General features: G+C 39.4%; 3 protein-coding genes across 7 annotated transcripts in view; all 3 read right to left on the bottom strand.

The window, feature by feature from the left end:
• Window positions 1–106: 106 nt before the first annotated feature.
• On the bottom strand, window positions 107–3,856 carry myd88 (MYD88 innate immune signal transduction adaptor). The gene is made up of 5 exons (XM_067486095.1): window positions 3,403–3,856; window positions 2,888–3,019; window positions 1,624–1,801; window positions 1,144–1,235; window positions 107–1,054 (listed from the first exon to the last, which is right to left on the bottom strand). The coding sequence occupies exons 1-5, from the start codon at window positions 3,710–3,712 to the stop codon at window positions 900–902; spliced, it is 867 nt and encodes a 288-aa protein (XP_067342196.1). The 5' UTR covers window positions 3,713–3,856; the 3' UTR covers window positions 107–899.
• Window positions 3,857–4,723: 867 nt separating this feature from the next.
• Window positions 4,724–10,520, bottom strand: cry-dash (cryptochrome DASH). 2 transcript variants are annotated; one of them, XM_067486091.1, is made up of 14 exons: window positions 10,315–10,518; window positions 9,515–9,687; window positions 9,022–9,115; window positions 8,802–8,932; window positions 8,527–8,675; window positions 8,022–8,110; window positions 7,796–7,869; window positions 7,584–7,673; window positions 7,413–7,492; window positions 7,270–7,329; window positions 6,969–7,126; window positions 6,684–6,803; window positions 6,287–6,460; window positions 4,724–5,259 (listed from the first exon to the last, which is right to left on the bottom strand). In XM_067486091.1, the coding sequence occupies exons 1-14, from the start codon at window positions 10,375–10,377 to the stop codon at window positions 5,152–5,154; spliced, it is 1,563 nt and encodes a 520-aa protein (XP_067342192.1). In that variant the 5' UTR covers window positions 10,378–10,518; the 3' UTR covers window positions 4,724–5,151. The 2 variants fall into 2 exon arrangements, with proteins under 2 accessions (XP_067342192.1, XP_067342193.1); XM_067486092.1 differs by lacking the exon at window positions 4,724–5,259 and having other exon boundaries at window positions 6,320–6,460; window positions 6,684–6,748; window positions 10,315–10,520.
• Window positions 10,521–11,224: 704 nt separating this feature from the next.
• map3k22 (mitogen-activated protein kinase kinase kinase 22) overlaps window positions 11,225–20,590 on the bottom strand; it is a 33,888-nt gene continuing 24,522 nt past the window's right edge. For all 4 annotated transcript variants that reach the window (XM_067486089.1, XM_067486087.1, XM_067486086.1 and 1 more), the window contains 8 exons: window positions 20,383–20,444; window positions 18,757–18,828; window positions 18,039–18,203; window positions 16,453–16,601; window positions 16,166–16,297; window positions 15,094–15,223; window positions 13,663–13,840; window positions 11,225–13,260 (listed from right to left, as the gene is read on the bottom strand). In XM_067486089.1, the coding sequence (XP_067342190.1) occupies window positions 13,032–13,260; window positions 13,663–13,840; window positions 15,094–15,223; window positions 16,166–16,297; window positions 16,453–16,601; window positions 18,039–18,203; window positions 18,757–18,828; window positions 20,383–20,444 (1,117 nt within the window). In that variant the 3' untranslated portion in view covers window positions 11,225–13,031. The remainder of the gene's footprint in view (window positions 13,261–13,662; window positions 13,841–15,093; window positions 15,224–16,165; window positions 16,298–16,452; window positions 16,602–18,038; window positions 18,204–18,756; window positions 18,829–20,382; window positions 20,445–20,590) is intronic.

The raw sequence follows: 20,590 nt of genomic DNA, 5'->3' as shown, positions 1-20,590 counted from the left end.
GTGGTGACTCACCTAGTTGTGTAAAAACACTACTGAGGCACCTGGACTAGTCTTTTACATTTACGTTGTAAACAGATCAGGTATTTAAACTTGAGGAAATGACAGAAATTTTTACTTTTTAATGCATGCACTTTAATATTAAATATCAGGTTGATGTATTTGTGTGGCCGCTTCTAAAATGTTGTTTTTTTTTTTGTTCTTTCAGCTCATCCTGTGAGTTCAACGTGGACACAGCGGATCATTTGTCCACATGTTGATTTACAGTTAGTGTTTATAAATTAATAAAATCTGGCCTTAAAAAGTTCATTTGATTTTATTAAGAAATCATATTGAGACCATATATTAAGAATTAAATGCATTCACATTTTCCAAAAATGACAATATCAAAAGTACAAAACAAAACGAAATGACAGTGGTGATACAAAGTAGGAAAGACAGGTGTCAGCAGTCATTAAAACTCATGTTCTGAGTGTGTGGAAGTACAAAACAATATCTTTTCATCTTCAATATTATCAAGTTGACTCAAAAGAGGAAGTGGCCAGCTCATGCTTTTACTTAGCATTTCTTGTTTGCTGCACTAAATAAAACAGATCCTCCTCACCAATATATAAATACAGAATAGTGAAAGCCATAACTTATGATATTCTTGAATATTAATTAACATGGCTATGTGCAATGAGAACTTCTGCAACTTGATAATATACAGCAATAACTGTGCGGTCACCAAAGGAAGCGCAAATGCTAGCACTATAGTATATACACAGTAAATCGCAGGTGTGCTCAGAAGCCAGCAGGATGTGGATCACAAGCAACAGCCAACTGAACCTGTAATGTTGGCCACTGCCCAACAATGTATTTGATGGAATAAAACAAAATACACAAAGCTCTCTGGTCTATGATTATGGCAGTGAGAGAGCTTTGGCCAGCCGTACCCAGAACCAGTGCTGCGTGCAAGGCCGAGTGTAGTCACATTTGGTGAGGAATCGTAAAATGCTCGGGAATGGCTTTGTCATTGATTTGTACACCACAGGGATAAGTCGTTTACTTCGAGCTCCTGTAATGGTTAAAAGGAAAGGTTAGGTGTGTATATTGTATGTCAGAAAAAAAGATAGATGTGTTTAGCATAACACAGATGCAACCTACCAGGACAGAGGCTGAGAGCAAACTTGGTCTGAAAGTCACATTCATCACTCTCAAGATATTCATCAGAAATCACCACCACCATCCGCTTACACCTACACAAAAGGTCACATGCAGATTGTAAAACATAAGAACCTGAAACAGGGATTTTCAGCAAAGTTGGATCAGAATTCTGCAATGACTGAACAATTCATGTCTTTCGGATCTATGCACTTTCCATTTCTATTTACAGTATATTCAAACAGATTATTAACAGACCCACAGATAGTAGAATATATTTTGTTGACTGTCAATGAGCACCAGGCCTGATACATATCTTGTGTTAAATACATTCTTGATTTCTGTGCACACAGGAGTTTTTGCTGCATCACAATTACAAGCAAAAAGTTGTGCAGCATGCAAACAATACTATGAAACCATGTTGACCCAAAAGCCAAATTAAGTGAATAGACCTGGACATGGTTGACATGTGCTGAAACTCACCTCTTCTCAATGAGTTCACTAGTGATGGTCCACACACAGGAACCCGGGAGGACGTCTCTGTCGAACACACACAGCTTCAGCCTATAGTCTGTCTGTTCCAGCTCCCGGATCATCTCATGGACAAATTCAAAGTCACTCTGGCAGTAGCAAATGAAGGCATCAAACAGCTCAGGAGCACCTGAATTCAATTCAGTTTAAATAAAGTCAGTAATGGCATTTTATCAGTATTACATAATATCTTACACCACAACACAACATGTGCATGTAATGCTACTAAACACACTATTTAGCGCACAGACTATGGAGCCATGTCCCATTTTTCTATTAACTCTATGTAATTTGCTTGAGTAACCTTACTCACCCCCACCAATCAATTTATGGAGTGGCTTTATGTTGCTAATTTAGTTTAGATTAAGACTTTAAAACTTGGTTGCACAGAAAAAATAACATGCAGGCAAAAATTTGGTGTAAAAAAAAAAGGTTTCCTCAGAAGTAAAACAGTGGCACTTTACCGAAACCAGGTTTGCAGTTATATGTGGTTAGAGCTTCAAGATTACTTGAAGTGTGTGAATACATGATGAGATGAGATTTCAGTTGTCTACGCTGCAGTATTAACATTTTATTACAGACACAGTATGTAAACATGATAGTCAGTATCGTCCAATCTAATCTATTCAGTCTAGTTTCTAGTCAGGCTGGTCTTCCAATACTTTCAGGAACATTAGTCTTGAACACATTATTATGTTTTAGGCTAATTGGTATTAGCTACAGATGTTAGATAAATATAATGAAGTAATACATAGATGTTTTCTCACTATTAGTAGTAGTAGTAGTAGTAGTAGCAGCAAAAGGTACAGTATTTACAAACTAAATAGCTATCGTGTAAGTATTTCAAAATTGTATTTAATTACAACACGTCCTGTCATCCTGGTCATCCTGACCAGAATGACTCGTCTGGTCCTGAGCAGAATGACTGAATGCGTTTTGGATTTGTAAATATTTTGTAACGAAAAAAAGCAGCACTAATGTGGCTATGACAAATGTCAGGCGACATATGGAGAAGCAATGATTAGTAAATCGTGCTGATTTATGTACAGTAAACGTTTCTGAAGGGGATGTAGTTGAGATTGAAAGAAGTTGCACTGCTACAGTACATACAGTAGAAACAAACCATTGCGTGCTGAAACACCGACCCTTTCCTTTATTCACACATGATTCTAAAAAGAGAATGAGATAAGAGTCTAAAACAAAGTTAAACACCGACCTTCGGGGTCATCCTCTCGAGTGATGGCATACCGCTCATGGGAGCGGGGGAAACAGCTGTCAACCTCAGGAACCTGAACTGGGGGCTCGGACTTCTTCTTCAAATTGTCTGAATACTTTCTGACATCCTCATCTAGTACAAAAGAAGTGAACAGGTAGTGAACAGGTAGACAATGACATACAGTACAAGTAGTTGTAGCAGATGTTAAACAGTGGATACACTGACATGAAATGTGAAGAAATGCATGAATTTCAAGATTATTAAAACATTGACAAGTACTATATTTAAGTTAGTGCTTCTTAAGTCTTCTTGATTGTGTGTGTAAAAACAATGTCTGTAATGGTTTGTAATATATTGCTATTTCAGGCAATGGATCGTTTCCTGATACGGGGACAGCGTGTGCCGTGAAAATATTTTAAGCTTTAGACCTGAGCTGGTAAACATTATTACGTGGGAGTAAATATTCTGTACACGGTCCAGTAAAATCAAATCAAACAAACCCAGCTTTGACTCACCAATCAAAGAGCGAAGATCCTCCACAATATCATTTCTCTCCAACTTCGTCAGGATTGACAGCAACTTTCCCACTGTCGCGTCTGACGACCGAGCCTGCCAGTTCTCCAGAACCTTTCTGGTGGGGTTTTCAAAATGTTCATAGTTCTTAATTTCGAGGTAAGTGAACTCCATGGCCTCTGCAACGGCCATCCAGTCCGCGGCTACTGTGTTTCGGGGGTTGAGATAAAGTCCCAACTTCTTCCTCACAGTCATGTTCAGTGCAACGAGGGGAATCGTCCACAAGTCAACTTTGGAATCAGAACAAGCCATGTTTGAAAGTTTCCGGAGACCTCTGTGAGACTACGAACTTCCGTTAAAATACAAAACAGTTAACATAGTAAGAGCAGGTCGGGGTTAGAAGAACTAATTTGGCTGTTGTCGTCCACAGACAACCTGACAACACAATGAGGAAGTGACGTAAGTGACATTTCAGTCTGGCTGCGTCACAGGCAACTGGTGGAGTGGTGTAAACCCAGTGTAGGGCTGAAACTACAAGTGCATCCACCTACGAAGTACTCAAATGAAACTACAAATTTTAAGTACAAGTACTTAAAGAAACGATGTTTTTCTGGGCTTTAATACGCAAGTTACTGGTACAAAAAACAAAAACAGTAATTTTCACTCAATGTTGAATTCTAATTCAGATTAGCTGCACACTTGCCGGAGAAGTAACATTTCTGCAGAAATCTAAAATGTTCAAGCCTTGCTAGTTTTAATTCATGCACATATTCAAAGAGAACAGCCTCAAAAACCTAACTAATTAGTTTATTTGAAAAATCATGCAACATTCATTTAATTTCATTATGAAACCAACCATTTACTTAGTTAGCAAGGACACGCTGGGGTGACGTTATTCATTTATCACTTTACAATTGTGCTGGAAATAAAGTTTCAAAGGTGAAACATATTACAAAGAAACATTTGTAGTAATTAGTCTAAAATTTGTTATTATAGGGATTTGGTGATGCTTTTTCACAACTGGAAATCATTGGCCAATGATGGCACTAATTAAATGCAATTCATAATTTGCTGTCACTAAAGTGACCAGAACTGAAACATTTGTTTTTACTTATTAATGTCACAATAACGGGTGCTACAGGAAAGTGTTGGCCAAAAAAACGAGAGGAAGTTTCTGTTCCTGTTTCTCATCTGCATTTATAACAGATCCAGAAAACTCTGCCATACCTCCTGCCTCTAATACAAAGCTTAAATTAGGATTTAAAGATTTACTCTAATGCTAAAAAAGTTCAAATTAATTGCATAATAAATTCACATCACAAGTTTCTCATAAGACAATTTTATTTTGTAACTCCCACAAATAGCTAAACCCTTAAAAAACTACACAAAGTTACAATAAATGTGTACCAAAAGACATGAGAAAACCATCTTCACAAAAATAAAGAGGACAGATTATAAACTGCGTCAAGATAAAACCACAGTTTGGCTTTAAACATTGCTGCAGTTTAACAGGAATGGTACAGTAAAGAATCTATGAAAGGCACTTTATGAAGCCCAGCCAATGGCACAAATGTATAACAGTCTAGTACAGGTTTTCAAGTAGAACATGAAAGTGGAAACATGAATTTCATCAAAGGCCCACCCATATGTTTTCAGTATGCAACACAGAACAAAAACATTGCAAATTTACATCCCTGGAGCTCTCATTCTCTGAGCATGTTTCATGTATTTAGTGTATGCTTTGAGCCACATCACAGGTTTTTGCTTCTGGAAAAGTAGAAATCAATGCCTCTGTCCCGATGCTGTTTGGGAGTGTGAGACGGACCTTTCTTTCCCCTAGGTGAAGGCCCTGTGCCACTCTAAAAAAGGAAAAGAAAGGTTTGCCTTTACTAATTAAAAGTCACTGCATTCAAAATCCTGAATAACTACAAAGGTATAATCAGCTAAATTCTCCCAGAGCATCAAAAATAAAAAAGGAGTGTTCATGAGAGATTTTGCTGTTATGGATGGATTAAATCTAATTGTTAACAGCTGAATATACTGTTAGTTTTAGCAGTTTGAGCCAGGTTCAAAGGATTTAGATAGAGATTATTAATTTGTTAGAAACAATGAAAACAGGTTCACTACACAGATTTGTGTAAACATTTTTAGGGTTTTCTCTAATCTTTATATTAAATATTTTCTGGGCCGTCCACCAACCACAGGGTCGGAGGTTTGTGCCCTGCTCTTCCTGACCACAATTTGAAGTGTCCCTGGACAAGACACTGAACCACCAACAGCCCATCCCTATTATCCAGCTGCACAGTGCCGGTCCCAAGCCCAGTAGAAATTAGAGGCGGCTGCATCAGAAAGTGCATCCGGCGTAGAAACTGTTCCAAATCAACATGCTGATTAATGATCGGCTGTGGCGACCCTAGACTTACAGGATGAGCCCAAAGGACAAAGATAAATAAATCTTGACCTATAACAGTTGTTTAAATAAATGATTTTACAAAATTGCAGGTGAAGTGTCACAACAAATCTAAAATGTGGCTGGGGGCCCTAGACAGACACTGTGTAAAAATGTCAAAAACATTGAGAACCACTGGTTTAATACTTAAAACTTTTTTTATAGCCCTGTCATATGTTGCTTTGGGTTTAATTTAAAAGTAAGAGATATATTTGCAATTTAAATGTAGTTAAGTAAAAAGTGCAACATATCTCTGTATTATACTACAGTATAAGGAACGTGTAATAGAAATAATATAAGTATCTCAAAAAGAACAGCACTTAAAATGTATTCACTGACATTGCACCACTGCTGTTTGCTACCATAGAGGCTAAAAAAAGCTTTTACAGTAGCAGCACAAAACCAAGCTATTCACTTCCCTTTTCTCAAAAACCTACCGTTTTGTTAACATGTCTGCTCCATTCAGGCGCTATGACAATGGGGACAGGGTAGTTCTCACCGAGGGACACTTGAGCATGGGACAGAGCAGCAGTGCTGAGTGTCCAGGGTGTGTGCACATCAGCACTTCTGATGTTCTGCAATTCTGGAACCCACTGCCGAACATAGTCACCCTGAAGCAGACAAATGAGTAACAAAGCAATAATTTCTAAAAAGGTGAGTCAATATTTCAATATTGCAGCACTATTCACATTTCTTGGGTCATCACTACAATGCTGTACTTTCAGAAACAACCTGTCATTCAGACATTATGTGTTGTAATGCAACCAGTGGAATGCTCAAGAAAAATGTCAGACGGAAGTGAAACCAGCAACTCATGCTTCATCTCAAACTTACATTATTATCATAGTCAAGACCTTGCTTGATCATGTTGAACTTCCTATTCTCTCTTGGGTCATTTCCTACACCAGCAGAGTATAGCCAGTTACCATAGTTACTGCAGACATCATAGTCAATCTTTGAAGGGAAGATTAAGATAATTAATCTTTGCATCAAAATAAAAGGACTGAAGTTCATAATTCTGTAACATAACAACAATGTAATCATTAAGTATTTCATAAAAATGCCACTTCACTCTGCAAGACCCCCAAACTGATTTTAAACCTCATCTGAGCTACCTACCAAAAGGTATTCAAACCATTCAGCGCCCATCCTCCAGTCCAGTCCCAGATCCTTTGTGAGGAAACTAGCAACATTCTGTCGCCCTCTGTTGGACATGAAACCTGTCATCAGCAACTCTCTCATGTTGGCATCCACGAAGGGCACTCCTGTTCGTCCCTCTGTTTTAAGAAAATAGATTTTAAATATTCAGCTTCTTAAACACATGCTGTTCATACAATTTAAAAAGACCTCGTAAAGCCGCGGATGGAATTTTTGTATTACTTTTTTTTTTGTGAACAATGAAGAAAAAACTGGTACACACCTTGCCATGCACTGAAAAGCTTCATGTCCTTTTTCCATGGTATAGATTTTTCTTGAAGTCCTGAAGTAAAATGACCAGAATATGAGCAGTCATTTTATCATTTATTCAAAAAAAAAAAAAACAACTAAAAAAGCCCAGTTTACCTTTGACCTGAAAGATTCTATTTCCATACTTGACACCCACAAACCTGAAGTAATCCCTCCACAAAAGTTCAAATATTACCCTGTAAGAAAGTTGTAAAGATGTCAAAGTGAGGACAACTTTGTGTTATTTGTGACAAAACAATATCTCAGTTTTTCTGACTGCATACAAACCAGTATGTGCTCTGATTGGCTGTCCGTTCCCTCTCATACTGCCTGATCTGATGGTAAATATACCGAGGTGAAATGCAACCCAATGCCAGCCTGCAGATGGCCAGGGCAACACCATTAGAGACAATCAGAGATATATTTATAGGAAGTACTAACACAGAACAGGAAAAAAATGCAATCTATTTATCTGTAGAAGAAATAATAGAGTAATTCACCAAGGTGCAAATTTAGTAGAATAGTCAACACCAATCAATCCATTACGAGTCTCCTTGTAGCTTGCAACTGCATTCTATGAAGACATAACATATATTTATTACTATATGTATATATATGTACTATACTATATATATTTATTATATAGTAGACTATAAGACATTACAGGAGTTTCTGCCAATTGTAAAATAGCAAATAGTATCCATCTGTAATGGACATTGTACTCACAGTGTCCCAGAAATAGTGTTTGAGTCTGGCCAGTGCCTGACTTTCACCACCACTACAGGGGAAGGCCGAGCGAGGATCAGTTACAGGCTCTGCACGAATAATAGAGGAGAAGCATTTCAGCATCGGCTTGATGCACATTAAACACTAAACACTCCCCGTTGTGCCTTAAGATTTACAGAATCATAAAAGCTTAATCATATACACTGACATAGAGCAAGTCTGCTCACTCACTAGCACCTAGTGAGGAAATCTGTGCTCAGCGGTTTGCCTGTTGAATTTGAAAAATAGCATCAGTGTGGAGTTATTAAATTGAGTCACTCATAAAATAAGCATTTTGTTCTTCCTTATTGCCTGCAGCATGTAAAGACATTTACCCAAAAGTCAATTCAATTCAGATACAGACATACATTGATAATTTCTGCAATTGCACAATACTGTAAAAGTGCAAGAGATACTGTACAAATTACGCCATTTGTTTTTAACAAAATCGGACATCTTCGTTCACCTGTCTGCTGCAGGTCCCCAGCAGTAGGAATTGCTCCTTCCTCCAGCCCTGGGGGAAGGGGCTTCAGCTGCTCAGGGGTTGGGAGCACAGGCCTCACCCTACTCTGGGTCTCCACCGCCTTCCTAAACTGAGTGTACACGTCAGGCAGCCTAATGAACCAGGGAAGGAAAGTGACAGGATATTTATAGCACTTAACACTTGTCTAATAACCCAGCTTCCTGTCCCTTCAGCAGAAATTAGATGCTTTGTCTGCAGCACGCTATTGCATCTCTCACCCAGATATGTGGTGAAATGGAAGATCATCTATATGGTATAGTGTCGACCCCCAGCACGTGTGAACTTTGACTTTCATCTGGTCACAAACATCCTTCAACTTTTTCTCCACACTCAGCTCTTCTGAAGTCACCTTGAACATTGGACAAAGGAAATTTGTGTCAAAATCACCAGTGTACTAAGGTTGGTATTATTAACCCTAATAAAAGTAAGACCGGTTACCTCTTTGTGGAAAGCCACAGTGCTGACAGATTCCAGTTGTTGGATCAGTTCGGCAACAACATGCTCTGGCTTACCCCGCCTCACCACGAGGTTGCTGTCACACAGACGTGAACAAAAATAAACATACATGCACACATGTAAGTCCCAGTTCACGCAGTGCTAGGCAAGCTGCATCCTGGGTAGAGGCATAGCTACTTCCAACATGCTGACCGGAAAAAAATGATGGGAGCAGCAGTGTCAATGTAAACACAACCCCCCATATTCCAGGTGTGTCCTGCTCCTGTTCCATTTCTAACCATTAAATCCTAGAAAACTGAAGACAATACCTCCGCCAAGTGCATGATGGTACATACGATCATAACCTTTTAGAACAGATTACGGTTCTCCAGTACTAAAACAACTGTGAAGATTGTCTGCAGCAACAAAGGAGCACGAGATACGTAGGTTGAGGTCATATACAGGACAATCGGTCAGTGAATGACAGTTTAGTTACCTGCCCTTGTTGATCAGTGTGTTTCTGAGATCCCTGATACTTTCCAGTAAGAAGTGCAGCCGGAAAGGTCCAGTCTTTGGTAGGTTGTAGTTGGTTGTTCCCTCATAATGTCTTGGGTCGAAGCAGTACAGTGGGACAATGTACTCTGCATTTCTTTGAGCCCAGTGAAAGAGCTGCATGTAAAGATAACAGTGGCAGGGTTGTAGTAAATTTCTGAGTAAAAGGAACCTGCTTAAGGGAGCAGAAAAACACAAAATCGTACATTTCACACTAGTTCCTGAACTACAGATATGGCTGCAATTAAGGTTTCAAACAGACAGATTTCCATTTAAGTTGATGTTTCAAGTAAACCGAATGAAAGAGTTTAATTTGTGACGTTTGTAAACGTAACCGGATGTCGACACGTTATGAAAACGTAGGTAATTGAAGGTGTTTGTCGTTTTTGTTTTTGTTTTTGTTTTGTTTTGCTTGTTTGCTTTTGTTAGTATCGAACACAGTAAAGCACGAGGTTATACTGTGAAATTCAACGGCAGAACAGGCTTTTCCCCAAAATGTGCGCTGTTTACGAAGCAGAGGCTTTTATTCTAACAGACTTGTGCCGGAAGTGTCGACGTTGTTGCTCGCCACCAAACAATGATCCGCGACAATGAGAAACACTACTCAACATGATTTAAATGTGGATTTAAACAAAATAACAAAGCAAAGTCAACACGTTACGCACAGACACATCGGAGCTAGAATTAAATTGCGTTTAACTTCAAAACGTGAACTTTTTAGAGAGTCGCAACCGATACTTTTACCTCATTGTCGTGGACACGCAAGTCGTTTCTCAGTAAATAGATGATCGTACGACAGGTGGACATATTCTCGTCTTCGATCTTTCTGCAGTGTTTGTTTGTGACACCGAAACCCGGATTCGTCTCGGAGAACTTGATGCTGTGCGCTATGCCTCCGTCAGCAGCTGCTGCCCTCCCCGCTCCTCCGTGTTCTCCGAGTCTGTCACGTTTTCAGGCACGATCGTTACAAAACACCAGGTTTTCTAAGCTGGTTTTTGAATACTTACTGCTTATTTTCTATAACGTATTATAATATATATGTGTTATTTTTTCACATTGAATGACATTTTTAGCCTTCTTTTATTTTTTGCATTGTTTTATTGTGCATGCAGTTTTTTTTTCTAAATTAAAACTTGTAACTATAATCATTTGTATAACAAAAGTTTTTAATTTAAAGATGTGTAGACATTACAAAAGTATTTACACTTTATCCTTTAATGGAAAATACACAATTTATGAATATGTAAACTTTTTTGCCAATGACCAAAACACATTCGTGAGTGTTAATTTTAAAGAATGTAAAAAATATAAAATTTGCGTAACGTGACCACACGAGATTGAACAAGTTGCTGTAAAGTATTTTGGTTGAAACATATCAAAGTTGTTGCAGTGTTTTTGTGACAACAAAGTCATTAGGATTCATTTAAGCCTGTATCAATAATTTTACAATAAATATTAGTTCTAATTAAATCAAATGAATGTTATATTCATAATATAATTAATTTAACAGATGATGTGCAAATACATGAATATAGAGTTCATTGTAGGTTTATAGGAATTTAGGATGAAAGATCCTGCACAATAGATACAAGCCAACTATTGAGGGACATGAGGGAATTTTGAACACAAAATCAGAATAAACTCACACAGGATATAGTCTTAGAGGTTTTATTTTATTAAGTTAAATGTACAAAAGATGAGTTGATACAGTTCATATTCCAAGGCTTTGTCATTAAGACAAAACTAACTGTCCCTATCGAAAGCCAGCCAGCCCTTCCATACTGCTTACATGCTCTAAAGAGTCAGTCATTCATTGTCCTGTCTAAATCACAGTACACTCTACTGTATAACATAGCTATTTCATCAAATAGATTTGTATATAATGTAAAAGAAATTTCATACAAAAGAGCAGAACAATATGTATTTACAGTATAATCTTTTTTATTTATTTAAAAAAAAAAGAACATCAGCAAGTCTTGTGTGTGCTTTCTACTGAACAGCTGCTTCGCTTTGGCAGTGAACGTTTGTGTTTACAAGCAAATTCAGATAAGGCACTGACAAGGGTCAAGAAACATTTGATCATTCTTTAAGTGCCACTGATTTACAGCTACCCGCAACACATCCAACATCGGTCCCCCAAGTTAAAGTTTTCTCTCTTCTTTAAAGAATACATTATTTTGCTGTGTCTTTCCAACTTGACACTTTTTGGTGGTGTGTATTATACTTTATCTCACCTGACATTGAGCAAGATGTGCCAACAAATGGTCATTAAGTGTAAGTGTAAGCAACGTAAAGGCATGGGTTGACTGGATTCATATTGTAGTTACAACAAAAATTGTAAATGAGATGCTTCCTTCATTCTAATTTTATGGTGTAATTACAGCAACGCAATGTCACAACAATGCATTTGATTTGGTCTGTGCAGTCTATTGTGCACAAAGCTGCCATAACATAGAAAACGTAAAAATGTAACCTAATATTTACCAAAGCTTCTGACTCTGCTACTTTTCTTTGGCCACATCTGTATGGAACAAGGCTCACTTTATAGGAAGCTGGAATGAATGTCACAGACTAACAGTAGTGTTGGTATTGCTTAATAGACATTGCACACTAATGCAAAGGTTTGGTTCTTTTGTCTTCACCACAGAACTACACAATTTTCTTTATGAAATCATATAAAAATGCATCAAATAGAAAAATATCTCCTCAGTTGATTATCCTGCATGTTTCACTGCGTGATATAAAAGTGCAATGCTGACAATCCTTCTAAATGGGCTTGTGAGTGCTATGAAAATAGGGTAACGTGAACCCTTTGAGATGTTAAAAAACACATTCTTTCTTACAAATCCTTTTTGTAAGGCGTTGATGAAAATAGATTTACATTTTTTCACACACATCCACTAAGATGACTGTTATATAAAAATATTTAACCATCTTGCTATCACTCACAGCTAATTTAGGCTGATGAGTAGCTTACAGTACTATCATGTGTAATCAGTGTCGTCAGTCAGTCACGATGATATAGTGCCTGGACACTTCTGTGGCAGTAGATGTGTGTAAAAACCCAGAAAGCTGGAGATGTCACGTCTCTTTCTATCGTGGGTCACTTTTCCTGCTCTGGTTAGGACAGCAGTCTGTATCCAGTGAAACTGCTAAGTGCTTACTTGTCAGTCCTTTCCTCAGGAACCTTCCTACGAGTCCTTGGGGGATTCTGGAGGTCTGACAGCAATCAACCTGGCCTCTCAGAGAATAATCCTGGTTGAGCTAGTTGGTGAGAAATGCAATGGCCCTGACAAGGCAGACACTGGTGATAGATGTCAGGGCAGGACGTTGGAGTAGTGGTGAACCCTAAACCCTGGTGACGGAGGGGGCCCTGGGGACGGGGCGGGCCAGAGAGGAGGGGAGGCGCCTGGGCCGTAGAGGCCTCGCAGGGCAGGGGTGGGAAGGGGGGTCCGCAGGCCTCAGAAACTGCCCTGGACAAATGGGTGGCTTAGGAGAACATCTGCAGTGGGTCGCCACTTCTCCTCCACAAATACCTGGCGCAGGAAGTCTCTACATGTGTCAGACACGCTCTCTGGAAGCATGGGCTTCGTAGGCTGCGTGGCAATCTTAAAGATGGCTGCCATGGCCTCGTACTCAGCCCAAGGGGGTTTCTGGGTCAGCATCTCCACAACAGTGCAGGCAACACTCCTGAAGAAAAACAACACAGCAGAGCTGACAAAAGGCCAGAAAGACAGTCTAATCTATGATCACATTCTTATGTCTTTTAACAGTATCAGCATTATTTTATAAGCCCATATAGGATTGCACACGGCTTCCACATTCATCTCAAAGATATGTAACATAATATACTGCACATTTGTAGTGTTTAATCTTATTGCATTGGAGTACATGATATTTTACAGGCATTCATGTTTATTTAGTCACCTCCGCCTGTAAATGTTGAAAGGGAATTCTCTCATACATAAATCTGCAATTGTTACAGCTGAACTGTTAAAGCTGAGGCTTTACCACCCACCTATAGAGATACTTTTATAACATTCAATATCCCATTTTTGGTGTCATCACAGTTCCATCTTATCTTATCCTTACCATACATCAGCTTTCCTGCCATATCCCTCCCCATTGATAACTTCTGGGCTCATCCAGTAGGGGGTGCCCGTGACAGACTTGATTCCTGTACCAGACATACAGATGGTCTGGATACGTTTGCTGGCTCCAAAGTCTCCCAGCTTCACATTGCCTGAGGAGTCCCTCAGGATGTTAGCACCTGGTGGAATGAAAGAAAATGAGCACAGAGTTATTCAAGAGGCTCCAGAGGGCTGTCAATATCCTTTAAGGGTAACAGTTTGGAGGCTCAGTTAATGTAATCGACCGTTAAAGCAGTTACAAAGTGCCCATGCCAGCACTTTAACTGACCGAACAACCTAAAAGGAAAATGGAAGATTTTTCTATGGCTTAACAAGTCCGGGGTAAAAAACATCAATTTATTTAAAATGTCAAAGTACCTTTAAGGAAACCTCACATAAATATATGTGACTGACTCAACCCTACTGTCATTGAAATTTATCTTGTTTCCACTTTTTTCTTACTTTGTGGTACTTAAATACTGAATGAGCTGTCCCTTTAACCTCCTTCGTTAGTAATTTTCCGACATGTAGCTGTGTCTATCCCATTTCCTTCAGGCGCCGCAATTGTTTGATCAGTGACTAATGTACACCACTCGCCACTCTCTCTCCACACTCACAGAAGGTCAAAGTGGTGAAGAGAAGTTATTGAAAGACAAAAACTAACTTTTACTTTTTACATCTCGCTCCTGCAACCTTTTACTGCCCGTACATCTGTTTTGATGTTCTTAGTTGTTCAACATATTTACAATTTTGTTTGGCTCTTTGGAACATTACATTCACACAGCATTTATAGTGTACTTTACATTGTGGCGATGATGCCAAGCTCTATACCAAAAACTGCTGACGGCAATTTTATTGCATACAAAAGAGCTCTTGTGTGAGATAAACAAGCATCGTACAGTATATTACACACGAACATCATTTATAAGTGGAAAAACCCACCCACATATTCTCTCAGTGAGCCCAGCTCTGTCCTGTGAGGCCTACTGTCTTTTATACCCACCAGACAGTATATTTCCCTTTTCTTGTCCATGACTGAACGAAGCAGTGACTCCCAAATCTGTGGGCAGCCCAACTAAAGCCTTTCCATCCGGTGTTGAACAATTTTAGACTGGACGATTTAACCAGCATGAAGCCTAATATATCTCAAAGGGGAGTTCAAAATAGCACATTTATTTCCAGGCTCATTCTGTAGATGACGAATATCTAAATGGGAAAACGTCAACTAGAATTAAATGAATGAATCAATATTTTTTCAGCAACAACTGTTGCAGTATGAACCATAAAGAAGTCTCATTTGCTGTTTACACAATGTACACAAGTGTGGGTGTACATTGTTTACCAATCCAATTAACCTACTCTGACCTTTGCTTTAGCCATATGTTTCAGTTACCTTTGATGTCTCTGTGTACAATCATGTTACTGTGCAGGTAGGAGACTCCTTGGAGGATCTGTCTGGTGTATCTCCTTGTCACCTTCTCGGTCAGGGACCCATATGCTTTAAGCTGGTCCTTTATAGATCCCTGGATTAACAGACACAAAGAGAGCAAAACAATGTCAGCATGAGAATGAGAGAAAATCAGAAAAATGATACATTTATGATTTTTAAATTGGTTGTGGGGCTAGCTACAGCTATTTCAATTATAGCTATTATTGTCACACAGCTGTGGTGTTTACAGTTATAGAAAAAATGTGAAGCTTTGGAATAATGTGTATGGTGGAGTTAAAAATGAGTCAGTGTCTGATATAAAACAGAAAATGTAGGTGTTTTAGCCCAAATTGAATTATTTTAATTTTCATTAAAACAACATCCAAGCCAGGTTTTAAATGCAAAAACCAGGATGAGCTATAACAAATTCACTGTAGTACATTTGTTTTTTATTTCTCGTGAGGAAACAGCAAGAGGAAAAACCTGATCCAGTAACACCTGTAACGCACTTTTTGACTCGCACTCTTCAGTTTCAGCTGCCAACAAGATACCTCGGGCCACAGCTTGCAGCCACGTCAAGCAGTCACACACAAACCTGACTGTGTCACATCACCACTCTGCCAGCTCCAATGCCAGTAAAACAAAAACACTTCCAGACAAAAAAAAATAGCCCAGGAAGTATTAAAAACAAGCTCAGGGACAGGGTCTGCAGGCGACAGCAGCTTGTTAAGGCATTTAGTGAGAAAATTATCTCATAAACTGAGCTCTTCTGCTGACATCAACCACTGAGGACATGTTTGTTAACAGTGGTGACATTTCAAAATTGCTCTTTTAGCAGATGTGAACAGTACGGGTTTGATTTGATATTGTCTTGAAATGTCTGTGTAACTATCTCTACAGTCAACACAACTCAAAATATGACATTCACAGACATTCTGTTATTATTGTAACTCACTCAGCCACTGTCTCTTTGTCACTGCAATTTGATTTTTAAAAGACAAATATACTTAAGTGTCATACCCTGTTGTGTACTCACCCCTGGCATGAACTCAACAAAAATGGTGAGTTTTTTCTGTTCAAGGTCTCGAAGAGATCCATAGTACTGAACAATCCTTTCATGACGCAAATTCTTCAGCAGTTGAATCTCACACTCCAGAGCATTCACCTCCTATAGAAAGAAATAGAAAACAGTGTCTGAAAACCCTTGTAGTTTACACATATCCTGTTTGATCTGAAATCATAAAATTACATTCTTATGCCTTACAAGTAGATTCTGTCAATGACCAAACAGTTTCCAAACAGATGCAAGCTTTTCTCTCTCACCTTGCTGGTTTCTTTACAGTCAGGATCAAAGGGCACCTGCTTGGCGGCTAGTTCACGTCCTGTGTCAGCATCATAGCAGAGGTAGACCTCCCCAAATGCCCCACGTCCCAGGAGCTTTCCTTGTCGCCAGTTGACTGGCGCCCGTGGGGCTGCAGAAACAAACCACCAGATGATGAAAGCCCACTAGTAATTCATTAGTTGCTGAGCCTCCAGAAGCATGCAGATCCACTGTGATATACTGATACTGAGCAAACATGAACTCAAGCATGTATCAAAATCTACCACAAGATTATTCACTGGAACTCGAAGAGTCCAGACGTCAAACCCACCACAAGGTTGTTAAAGAAGTCCCACCGCAGACCCTGTCAGAGGGGAAAAACCCCGATTTCTGAGTCAAACCATGCTCAGCAGACACAAAGTTGTCAAAACCTAGAAGGGATCATCTCAACAACCCTCATCTTTACAAGCCCAGACTCTGAGACTATATTTTTGTATTAACAGGCTTCTCTGTGGCCGGGATAGATGGTCTGGACATGCGTGGGTGAGAACGACATGTCAGCTGCAGATTGCTGAGCCGAGCTTGACAAAGACAGTTTCTGGGCAGCAGCAACCATAGACTGAACGAGGACAGATGTGATTAGTGAGCCTCTGACATGGCTCAATCTGGATGATAAGAGGGGAATTCTGCTTGCTGCGACTTTTAGTATTACTGTGCATTATTTCTGCTCCCTCTTACTACATACTACTATAGGAACGTGTTTGACTGCAGAAGAGATTATCCTCATTTTGTCTCTAACCATGGCGTAACACATTTAAAACTCTAGACGTTACTATGTGTTTGATGTCTCCCTGCTTAAGCAGTTAATTTAACCAACAATACCACCCTCAGCTATGCATCTTTTTTGTTTTTGGTGCACCAGTTTACCATAAAATATGTTAATGATTTATATGTCTATGGATGCCTTTCAATTAGGGGTGGGTGTCATTTTTGTCATTAACATTTTGTCAATTCTAGGACAAATACAATACTTGAGTTCTGGGAAATACTGTATAAACATACTTTCAAGTATTTACAAAAAAAAAACAATACAAGCCTCACAAGTTAAAAATGTTAGCTAAACACAAGAAATCACTCAGAAACTTTGTCTAAATAAAATTAAGTCTTCACTTAATCTAGGAATTATTCATTATTCATGAGCAACCATTTGATACTGGTATTTTCCACTTGGCACCTTTAAATCAGCAGCAGTAAACTTCATTGTTTGAGTAAGGACGTTTGCTGTCAAAGTCTCCATGAGTTCATGTCTTACTTAAAATACATACAGCTACAAACAATAACTTTGGTGGACATTTGGCCGTGCGTATACAGTCCATTACAAGTATCATAGCACTCAAGTACAGGCTACTGAGTTTTGATGACCAGCTGTACTCTTGAAAAGCAGAGGAATCCAAGCAGGAATGTTCTGCGTTCATCTCTGGTTCATCAGCGAGTTTAATTAACAGTGTTAAAGATTTTTAAGTTGATTGTTTTGTGCTTTTCTGTACCTCTGTTACAATTGGTTTAGCATTTTAGGGGAACTACTTACACTTGGCTGTACCGCGTTGGCAGCTTTTGTCAGTGGTGCGGCCCAGTGAGCGCAGGTCGCTGTACTGCGGCGTACTGTCTCCATTATAACTGCGTGTGCGACTGGAAGGAACCAGCTGAAACAGGTTCTCCTGTGGCATGAAGCTCCGCGGAAGTGTCCTGCGACCTTAAACACAAACGCAACAGAATGACACCTAATAATGACTTTGCAAACACAAACACACAACTTTTGTTTGCACAGAAAATCCTTTTTACACTGTTCTCATACAGTTACTTTACAGGTGTTCTGCATAAAGGGAGCTCTTAGCCAAGACTCAGGGGCAGCCAGAGCAGAGTGCCACTCCATCCCACTTCCTCTTAGACAGGAAGCACGGTGCTGTGTTTTTATAAAAGTTCGAGTTTGCCAGAGGGAAATGTAAATCATTGCTAGCCAAGGTTAGCCTCTGAGTAAGCAATCACTCGCAGCTGCCTGGAGCAGCAAGCCAGCCAAATCTACACAGGGCGCAAAAAAAAAAAAAAATCCAAGTAATCTGGAAGTGGAATGAAGTAGTAGATTGTGAGGACAAGATAATGAAAGGAAGGAGATACTTTGTTATTCATCTGAAGTGAAAAAGATCTGACCAAATAAGAGGATCTGTGTAGTCTTTTGAGCCACAGTAGCAACTCTTTTTAATATGTGCAGTAAGGTGTGTAGTGCTGTAGCAAAGCCAGTTGCTTACGGTCTCCATAATCCTTGCTGCGATTGGGCAACTGGAACTGCCGAGGGAAAGTCCCTCCTTTCCCATGACGACCTAAAGAGGGAGCAATGAGACAGGACTGTCACGTTACCTAGTAATAAAAATATCAAAAACTCACTTTATAAATAAACTCTATTAATACAGTGACTATACTATTTAGTTTTACAACACTTTACAAGAGCCTTGTGTTTAATCTCAGTGATACAGCTTTGCTGGCTTGTAACTAGTCAGAAATACAAACATATTGATGCCTAATGACAACAAGTTCACAATTTAACTGATTTGACATTCACTACATTGCTTCAGCTCATCTCAGGATGTCAATTCTAAGTGAGTTTAAAAGCAGCAGAAGGGAACACAGATCTTTACACACTGAACAGAGCTGTTGTATCGCCTGACTGCAGCCAAGAGAGAAAATGAAAGCAGCTCATGTGTGCTAGCTTAGCCTTAGCTCTGAACTCAGTGGAGCAGTAACTAAAAGCAGGTGGGGAGCAATGCTGACGCAGGCGAGGGCTGACACACTCACGCTCATGATCGCAAGCATGCACGTGCACACACACACACTAAATGAAGAGTGGAGGAGCCATTGCAATTGAAAGCAGCTGTTTTCTGTCAGATGACTGCTTCCCCTCGCGCTGTTTTTGTGGGCGTATCCCATGGAGACGATAGTTATTTTTTGTGTTTGGCAGAGCTGGATGGAGAGGAAAAATCTACTCACAGGGAATGGTAAACAAATACTGTAGCCCTCAGCAGGAAGGGCCACACAGCTTTACATCAGGCAGGGCAGTGTGTGTATATGTGAGAACAGGCACGTGTGTGCATCCCCAAATCTGCCTTCAAGTATTGCTACGGCTGCAGCTGTATAAAATACCAGCCTCTATACACAATGTGCAGCACTCCTCTCTTCATTTACAGCTCGGGGTTGGTGCACAAGAAAATTAAATGACCAGATTGGGAGAGCTGCTGTGGCTTAACTGTTCAGAAGGATTAGTATGGCGCTATCAGTCATCCTGTTCTATTTGATCTATGTTCTTAAGGAAAGCGGACAGACAGGACACAAGGGACAAGGAATAGACGTGTAGGGGGGCATCAAGAGGCGAGGGGACAGAGCAGGGAAGTGATCATGAAAAGACAGGAAAACACAAATGTATTTGAGGAACTGGAGGAGGATAAAGCGGGGTATGGGATGGGAGACACAAAAGAAAAAAGCAGATGAACATAATAGTGTGAGTAGAAGATAAGTCTGGAGAAGTTATGATTTTAACACATTCCCTTCACCACCTCAAAAGACATAACCCAGCTAAGACATTAAATATCTTCACCATACCCTATTGTTCCATTTAAGGTTATACTCCTAGATAAATAATAATATCATATACCTCTTCATTTGAAAGCTGCAGAGGGCACATTTTAAGTAATCAGGGCCTACATAAAATGTTTTTTACTGTGAAAGTAACTAAAAAAAAAAAAAAAAAAAAAAAAAAGGTGTTTTAATTATGAACACGTTTTGCACTTCTCTTCTTCTTTCAGTTGTGAGTTAAGGACTACCTCAAGTGCAAAGAAGCAGTTTTTAGAATAACTGCAGATTTCTCTCTCTTCCTCTCTTACCTATGTATTCATAGTTGAGGTTTAGATAGTTGTTGTCACGGTTGTTCTGTGAGAAAGGAGGGCTGAAACGACAAGAGAGCACAAGCGGAAATTTATTTCAAAATTACTTCTTCACTCTGTAATTCCACCTTATCTTCAAATAAAGTCGGGCTACAACTGCTGGCCTAAAACTTCAGGAGTATCGACTGTAAAACAGCACAGAATGCCT

This window comes from Channa argus, chromosome 19 (genome assembly GCF_033026475.1).
Source record: "Channa argus isolate prfri chromosome 19, Channa argus male v1.0, whole genome shotgun sequence".
NCBI lineage: Eukaryota > Metazoa > Chordata > Actinopteri > Anabantiformes > Channidae > Channa > Channa argus.
The sequence above is the reverse complement of the archived record's forward strand: the minus strand, read 5'-3'. Positions and strand labels throughout refer to the sequence as shown.

Coding starts and splice junctions, on each gene's coding strand:
- myd88 (XM_067486095.1), bottom strand. CDS start 3,712: ATGGCTTGTTCTGATTCCAAAGTTGACTTGTGGACGATTCCCCTCGTT. Junction 1,802..2,887: donor TCGAGAGGATGACCCCGAAG/GTCGGTGTTTAA, acceptor AATTGAATTCAG/GTGCTCCTGAGCTGTTTGAT. Junction 1,055..1,143: donor TGCTCTCAGCCTCTGTCCTG/GTAGGTTGCATC, acceptor TAACCATTACAG/GAGCTCGAAGTAAACGACTT.
- cry-dash (XM_067486091.1), bottom strand. CDS start 10,377: ATGTCCACCTGTCGTACGATCATCTATTTACTGAGAAACGACTTGCGT. Junction 8,111..8,526: donor TGGGGACCTGCAGCAGACAG/GTGAACGAAGAT, acceptor TTATTCGTGCAG/AGCCTGTAACTGATCCTCGC. Junction 5,260..6,286: donor GCAGACATGTTAACAAAACG/GTAGGTTTTTGA, acceptor TTCCTTTTTTAG/AGTGGCACAGGGCCTTCACC.